This window comes from Vulpes lagopus, chromosome 7 (assembly GCF_018345385.1).
Source record: "Vulpes lagopus strain Blue_001 chromosome 7, ASM1834538v1, whole genome shotgun sequence".
Classification (NCBI taxonomy): Eukaryota; Metazoa; Chordata; class Mammalia; order Carnivora; family Canidae; genus Vulpes; species Vulpes lagopus.
The window spans coordinates 91,441,704-91,449,918 of record NC_054830.1 but is presented as its reverse complement, the minus strand read 5'-3'; the positions used below and the strand labels follow the sequence as shown (position 1 = coordinate 91,449,918).

The 8,215-nt window shown below is 45.6% G+C and overlaps 1 protein-coding gene across 1 annotated transcript; it reads right to left on the bottom strand.

The window, feature by feature from the left end:
* Window positions 1–3,191: 3,191 nt before the first annotated feature.
* LOC121495864 (cyclin-dependent kinase 4 inhibitor B-like) lies at window positions 3,192–7,021 on the bottom strand. The gene is made up of 2 exons (XM_041763914.1): window positions 6,435–7,021; window positions 3,192–3,572 (listed from the first exon to the last, which is right to left on the bottom strand). Exons 1-2 carry the CDS (start codon window positions 6,621–6,623, stop codon window positions 3,312–3,314), a joined length of 450 nt encoding a protein of 149 aa, XP_041619848.1. The 5' UTR covers window positions 6,624–7,021; the 3' UTR covers window positions 3,192–3,311.
* Window positions 7,022–8,215: the final 1,194 nt, after the last annotated feature.

Below are 8,215 nucleotides of genomic sequence, written 5' to 3'. Positions count from 1 at the left end.
ATTACTAATAAAGTATAAGACCCCACTATAGTCATGTGTGCCACAAATTCATAAAGGGGTAAAACTTTAGTGATGGTAGGGAACTTCAGAGCCTAATTCTAGTCTAAATCTAGTCTAATTCCCACCTTTTAGAAATAAGAGGAATTGAGGCTAATCAAAGTCATAGTACTCAGTAGTAGGTCATGCAGTTGGAGAACAAATACCGGGACCCAGGTCTTCCATTTCCAATCAGGTCCTAACTTCTCTTTCTTTCATTCCCTCTTTTTTCCCTGGTATTATAAATGGAACAGGAGAAGATCATGGAAAGTATTGTGACATAACTACTGTTGCTCCTTCAACTAACTTTTAGAATTAAAATAGTATTTTCTTACATATGTTCTATCATGTGTCATCTCTTTGTTCATATCTATTTGTAGCTTAATTGAACACTGTGAAATTTTAGCAATCCCCATATTATTCATGTTTTCACAGAATAACTCAATAGTTGTTAATAATGAAAACTTAGGATGTCAGAATTTGATTATGATTAGCTGCTGACACATACATGAAAGCAGACCTCTTTTATTTAATTAAAAAAATTTATGTATGTATGTATGTATGTATGTACCCAATGTGGGGCTTGAATTAACAACCCCAAGATCAAGAGTCATATACTCTGCCAACCGAGCCAGTCGGGTGCCCCAGACTTACTGTATTTTAAATGACACTGATTTTTTGCATTTTCTACATAAGGCACTCCACAGAAGTGCTTCTTTAGATGATTTCTTTTATTTTTCCAGATTACTAATTCTACTTGCTCTTCTTCTGGGAGAGTCTTTTTTTTTTTTTTTTTAAGATTTTATTTATTTATTCATGAGAGACCGAGACAGAGAGAGAGAGAGAGAGAGAGAGAGAGAGAGAGAGAGAGACAGGCAGAGGGAGAAGCAGGCTCCCTCCAGGGAGCAGCCCGATGTGCCACTCAATCCCAGGACCCAGGATCACTACCTGAGCCAAAGGCAGACACTCAACCGCTCAAACTGCTGAGCCACTAGGCATCCCTGGGAGAGTCTTGAACATTGGAAAAATTATACCCTATTATAAAAAATAATCAATTATTATTTCTCTATCTTGTTCCCCTCTGGGAAATGACCTATGGGGATCCCTGGGTGGCTCAGGGGTTTAGCCCCTGCCTTGGGCTCAGGGTGTGATCTTGGAGTCCGGGCATCAAGTCCCACATCGGGCTCCCTGCATGAAGCCTGCTTCTCCCTCTGCCTGTGTCTCTGCCTCTCTCTCTTTGTCTCTCATGAATAAATAAATAAAATCTTTTTTTTTTTTTAAAGAAATGATACCTATCTCTCAGGTTTAAGTGTTAAATGAACAAATGTATTCTAATGTATGCCTGGCTCAAGTTGTGTGTCAATAAGAGCTTACATATTTTTCCCAATAAGAAATGTTCTGATTCTCAAAAAAAAAAAAAAAAAAAAAAAAAGGAAAAGAAAAGAAAAGAAAAGAAAAAGAAATGTTCTGATTCTCAATTAACTTTCCCCAGTAATATATTCATTTGGGGATAAAGAATTGATGGGGAAGTAAAGACTTTTTATTTAGTTCAAAGAAACCCTTTCTTTTGGTCTCTCAGTTTCCCTGTCTCTGTCTCTGTCTCCCCTCTGTCACACACATCCCATAAATCTTTTCCTAGTATTTGTAGCAGTTTTTTAAAAATAGTTGTTGGTATCATTTATCAATAATTACAAAGTGTGAGAGAAGTGAACCGGTTTGAGTCTTTAATGTTTCTCAGGAGTTAGTATTAAATCCACGATCATACATTTTTAAGCCAAATTATCCACATCGTGGAGTCCAATCTATTGTTTTTTCTTTATTAAATCATTATAGTATCAGCTGTTCCAATACTGTAAGGAATCGAAAAACACTGGACATTAAATCCCAAAGCAGTGTGCCTTTAGTTTGTTCAGCAGATATGAAGACATTCCGTGAGCCATCATCATGTATTTTCAACAGTTTTATACTCAGTTTACTCTTCCAGCAACCATTTGGGAAATACTCCGAGATAATTTACTGGGTAAGTGCATTGGTTTTCTAAAAAATATTTAGAATATTTCATACTTTGACCTCCTGAGACACCCAGTAAAGTGTCACAAATTTTTGTTTTGTTTTGTTTTAGTGTCACAAAATTTAACAAAGAAATAAATAGGTGAAGGATGAATGGGTCAAGGCTTTGGCACTGTGCCAGAGCTTGATTTAAAAGCTGTAGTTCTTTCTCACCTCTTTACCAAGGAGCACAAGTTATTTTGTTATCTAAAGCCTCCCCAGTGTTACCGAAGAACAACTCAAAAGTACAAAGTATCACGAAATCTTTTCATCTTACAGGGGGGTTTCTTTGTCCTATCCTATATAGATGGAGCAAATTGTTACAGTTAATGGCGACAGTTGCTCTCGCTGAGATCCACCAAGTCATCCTGGGCGCTGACTTCTGGAACTCCCAAAGAATCTCCCCTCGTCTGAGTAACAAACAGCGAGCACCTTCCCCTCTCCAAGAGCTGTTCTGGGACTTCTTGACTCAGGGCTGTCAGAACATGTGGGGAAATTCCAGGTGGCTTTGGCATCCTCCTTTCCCCGTCACTATCCGGTGGAGCTGGGCGCCAAGTTCCCAGGGCTTTCCTCGAGCAGCGCTTCAAAGGTGACTTACGTTGCAACACACAGCATGTAAAGGCCTGGGCACCTGCTGATGCCCAAGTCTACTGTCCAGCTCGTCTTCCTTGTCCTAGTCTTACGTCTCCTCAGTCTTCAGCTTTCCTGTAGCCCCCCAGAGCCTAAAAGCTTAAAGCGGGGGTTTCCAGAACGCTCCTTCAAGATCAGTGGGGCAAACGTATCATCTGCCTCTCACTCAAAAGCCAATCATCCAATCATCGCCGCCGCCTCCCACTCTGCCGCCAGCGTTTTTCCCTTGGAGTTTGGCAGGCACCTGGGGTTGTTAGGGACTTAACTGGCCGGTTTTTGCCAGAAAACCCTGCAAAGTGAACGACAACACCCCGGAGCTTCTCCTCCAGCTCCTAAATCTCTCTGGAAGTCCTTTTGCATCACCTCTGCGTTTGGCTGCACGGTGAGTGTGAGGGCGGGATCCAGGGAAAAAGAAAAAAGAAAAGAAAAAAAAAAAAGGCGAACTTACTCGCGGTCTGCTGCTTCTCCCCACCGTGATTCAAGTCTCCTGGAAGGCTTTCAGGCTTTCCGCCGCTCCACATTTGTAGCCTCCCTTCAACTGGGCTGGGGGTGGGGAACCGGGGAGAAACGTAGTGGGCGGCTGGGGGTAGCCGCCCTCAGTCCCCCGCGGCTGCGCGCAGGTACCGGGCGACAGCGCCGTGGCCCCGCTCCTCAGCCAGGTCCACGGGCAGGCGGCCCCAGGCATCGCGCACGTCCAGCCGCGCCCCGGCTCGGTGCAGCACCACCAGCGTGTCCAGGAAGCCCTCCCGGGCCGCGTCGTGCACAGGGCGGGTGAGGGTGGCGGGGTCAGCACAGTTGGGGTCGGCGCCGTGGAGCAGCAGCAGCTGGGCCACGCGGGTGCTGCCCATCATCATGACCTGCCGGGAGAGCAGAGTGGTCAGGGCAGCGGGATGCAGGCCTGGGCAGGGACAGGTGGACCATTTCAAAGAAATACCTATTCAGGAAGTATCCACCTAACACAGAGGCGCTACAAGCCTCAGGAGTCAGTTATACTTTGTTGATGCAGTCCCAACACCCCTCACCCTCACCCTCACCCCCGCCCCAGCTATACTCCTTATTCAGCTCTGAGTTCCATCTTATTCTCCAAACATGCGGAGACGAGAAAGCGCTGAAAGAAAGCGCTAAGAGTCGTTGTGCGAAAAAGAAATTTTTGGTTTCCCTTGGAACATGGGCATCTATTTTGTTAAATGATTTATGGGAGGGATCCCTGGGTGGCGCAGTGGTTTTAGCGCCTGCCTTTGGCCCAGGGCGCGATCCTGGAGACCCGGGATCGAGTCCCACAGCGGGCTCCCGGTGCAGGGAGCCTGCTTCTCCCTCTGCCTGTGTCTCTGCCTCTCTCTCTCTCTGTGACTATCATAAGATAAATAAATAAATAAATAAATAAATAAATAAATAAATAAATAAATAAAAATTAAAAAAAATAAATGATTTATGGGGGGAGTTAAGTTTAAAAGCTTTTAAAATCTTAAGATTATTTCCCTTGGTGGCTCTCCCACCTCAGCCATAATCTAGCTCTAAACATATTTATTAGGCAGTTGATATTTTTAAGAGAGGCTTTAGAGGAGAAATAATGCTTTGAGTTTTTTATTTCTTTTAGTAAATTCCCTGTAGGAGGCTTTTACTTTTCACTCTCATATATATCTGTGCTTATAAATTGAATATAGTCAGACAATTTTGAGTCCAAACTGGATATAGAGGGGGAAAAAGGAAAAAAGTCATATCTAGCCTTATAAGATAATGAAAAGTTATTTTTTTAACAAATGGCTTATCATTTTTAATATTTTAAGTTAACATTATAACATTTTTAATATTTTAAGGGATAAAGGTTTTTTTTAAGATTATTTATTTATCAAGAGAAACAGAGAGAGGCAGAGACAAAGGCAGAGGGAGAAGCAGAGGCTCTCTGCAGGGAGCCAGATGCAGGATGTGATTCCAGGACCCGGATCAGAGGCCCAACCACTGAGCCATCCAGGTGCCCTGGCAAGGGATAAAGTTTAAAGGATAATATATTTAACGTAACATAAACATGTAACATAAACAGTATATTTACATTATACAGGATTTTATAATGTCATAGGATTTTATAACGTTAGATAGTAAATAATTTGCTATGTATAAAAGAACTTGGTTGTCAGTCAAATCAGAGTAATGTATAACTTAAAAAAAATGTTCTGGAACTGTAATTCTGTAGCATCTACTTTTGTATATGCATTTTATACAAGTATTTACTTTCTTATTTTAAAAATAAAACAGTTTTTGATAACTAAGTATCCAAAATGGAGTTGTTCTTGTGAGTTTAAGTATTTTAAAATGTACTATGTAATTGAAAGATAGTATACTATTTGTTTCATGAATATTAAAAACATCCATTTCCCCCCTTAAAAGATATATGTTATTTCTATTAGTGATGTATGTATTTCATATGTAGAGGGGAAAAACGTGGTTCTTAGAATCTCAGAAAATGAATTAAAACTATAATTAAAATTTCTTTTTAGTTATTAATATCATTTGAAATCTTAAATTATCTCTCATTTCTTTCTCTTTATTTTTTATTTATTTTTTAAAAAGATTTTATTTATTTATTCATGAGAGACACAGAGAGAAAGGCAGAGACACAGGCAGAGGGAGAAGCAGGCTCCATCCAGGGAGCGCGACGTGGGACTCGATTCAAGGTCTCCAGGATCAGGCTCTGGGCTGAAGGCGACGCTAAACCGCAGAGCCACTCGGGCTGCCCTCTTTCTCTTTCTCTCTTTTTAAAAGATTTTATCCACTTATTTATTTGTGAGAGCGCCCACAAGGGAGGAGGGACAGAGGGAGAGGGAAAAGCAGCCGCCCGGTTGAGCTGGGAGCCTGATGCTGGGCTCAACTCCAGGACCAGGGGCTCATGACCTGAGCCAAAGGCAGACCCTTAAGGGACTTAACCACCCAGATGCCCCTAAGCCATCCCTCGAGTCTTATAACACCTTTCTAAGAATGCAAAAGGAATGAACATATTTCCTTTTAAAACCTACACAATTAATAGGTTCCTTAATAACAGATGGGTTCTAGAATGTGACATCGAGATGAATACTGACCACTATAGTCAACAGTATTACTTTGAATTTTAAGGGAATTAAAAAATATCAGTACTAATTAAAGCTGGATTAATAAACATCGGATAAAGGGTGTTAACAATGAACACTGCCAACGTAAAAGGAATTAAGTACCGTGGCCGAGGAGTCCTGGCTTATCTCTTTGTATTCATTTTGCCTCTCTGAGAAAGGAATACAAAGAGTTTCCACGGTAATTCATGTTCAACGATTCCGCGTTATTCCTTAAATCTAATTCGGATTGTGTGACTTGCCATTTAATTATCTCTTATCAATTGAAACAGAGTCGAGAGCTTTCCTCCCCAAACAACCTGTCCTTTTCTCCCACCTGAATCTATCCCTTGCATTTGTGATCAGGGGACGGGAGAGACAGTAGTAAGGACATTTTCCCCACCACTGAAAAGAAAACCAAACTTAAGTAGCGTCTGTTTGTTCGTTTCTTTGCTTTTTCCGATCCCTTTCTTTAGGATCCGCGGTGGGGGAGAACCTGCGTTACACCTGGGCCCCACGGCCTCTCGGCGGAGACACGCAGGTACGTCGGTGAAGCTCTCGGTGCCCGTCGCGTCCCACGGAGGCCGCTCCCCTGCGTTCCTGCGCCCCCTGCCGGCGAGGCCCCGGGGCCCCAGCTACCTGGATCGGGCGCCGGCCGAAGCTGTTGACGCCGTTGGGATCCGCGCCGGCTTCCAGGAGCTGCCGCACGGTCTCCGCTCGCCCCTGCGCCGAGGCGCCGGCCAGGCCCGCGTGGCCGCCGCCGCCGTCCCCGCCGCCCCCGCCGCCGTCCCCGCCGCCGCCGAGCAAGCCTTTGGCCTCCTCGCGCATCTCGCAGCCCGCGGACGCAGACGGGCCGGGAGGAGCCGCCGCGCGCCGCGAGCGGAGCTTCGCCACACGCCTCCCTGTTTCCCCTCCTCGTCCCGGCGCCCTCTCCCCTCGGGAGCAGAGCTCAGGTCAGCTTCCAGCCGCTTCCGCCGTCCTCCGCGGCTTGGGGGCCCGTGCAATGGCCGAGCCCCTCGGGGTGAAGTCGGCTTTTCCAGGCTCGCTCCCGGGACGAAGCGCCTCGGGTGGCCGCAGCCGAGCGCAGGGCGCGTCCGGCCGCCGAGGGCAGGCGCGTCGCCGCGTCCACACCGCCAAGCGTCGCTCCGGCTAGGTGGAGAGCCCGCACGGACTGACTCCGTCTCCAGCTGGGCGGCCGGGCAGGGCCCTCCCCACCCCCTTAGGCTCCGCCCCCGGCCCGGCCGGCCTGCGCGGGCGCGTCCCACTGCGCGGGCGGGGAGGCTCGGCCGCAGTGACGTCACAGCCGGCGAAGTCGGGGCGGCGGGGCGGGGCGGGGGGGGGGCGGCGCGGACGGCGCTGGGACGCATGCGCGGGGCACGGGGCGCCCGCAGCCTGCAGTCCCGCCCGCCGAGCGTCCTGCAAGGCCTCAGCTAAGGTTTGGAAAAGTAGAATCGGTGCGCTCGGTTCCTGATCCCCTCCCTCCAGCAGGCGGAGCAGAGGATTTCTATTCCTTGAGCCCCGTGCCGGCTGGCTTCACGCCGGAGAGACGTGGGTCGTTCCTTGTGTAATGGAATGGCTGGCTAAGAGAAAGGCATTTAAAATAACTTTGTCTCCCTTAAGATTTCGGAAAGTGACAGCTTTGCACTTGTCACGCAGGTTAAATTCATCCCCAGGCAGCACTTGAACTTCCCTAGCTTCACATCTTGCATCAACCTTAGCAAATTTCTTTTGGGTGTGTCTTCTTAGCTGAATCAGTCAAAAATCAGTCACGGTGAAAAATCCTGAGAATCCTGTTTGTGCTTTTTATGCTTTTCATCTTTGAATAATGGGTACACACGCGCGCGCGCGCACACAAAACCCCCAAAAAACCTAGTTTGAGATTGACAATGGCAAGCTGGTGTTTCTGAGACATTTAAAAAAATATGAGTATATATTTTAAGAATCTGAGATTCCAATTTCATGATGTTTGAATAATATTTTTGTTTGCACTCTTACCTATTTAAACCCACTTTGCAAGCATTTGGTTTTTATTTATGATGAGTAATAAAGGAAATTTATGCAGTAATAATGAAACATAATAAAACAGGGGTGTGGTGCTGGGCCTGTCATTAAACGGGCTGAACCTGTCATTAAATCCTCTTCTGAAGATTTAAAGGCCAATTGCTTTTCTTCCCAATCTGCCTAGGTGAGTTTGAATTAACATATGCATTGCTTTAAAGATTTTAAGAAATTACAGCTGATGTTTGATTGAAATAGGAAAAGAACCACAAGTTATGTATCTGTTGCCTGAAAGTTTTGGTGAGGAGCTAGGTTAGACTGAGCTTCTTCCAACATGGAGCAGTTCTTATTTACAAGATTAATTTTGGTTCAGAGTGCAGAGGAAGAGTCTTTAAGGAAGGGCAATTGCTTGCTTACTCATA

What these genes read in the sequence shown, in the direction of transcription:
- LOC121495864 (XM_041763914.1), bottom strand. Translation starts at nt 6,623, where the DNA reads ATGCGCGAGGAGGCCAAAGGCTTGCTCGGCGGCGGCGGGGACGGCGGC. An exon ending in TCGGCCGGCGCCCGATCCAG is followed by an intron (nt 3,573 to 6,434) that starts GTAGCTGGGGCC and finishes CTCTCCCGGCAG; the next exon opens with GTCATGATGATGGGCAGCAC.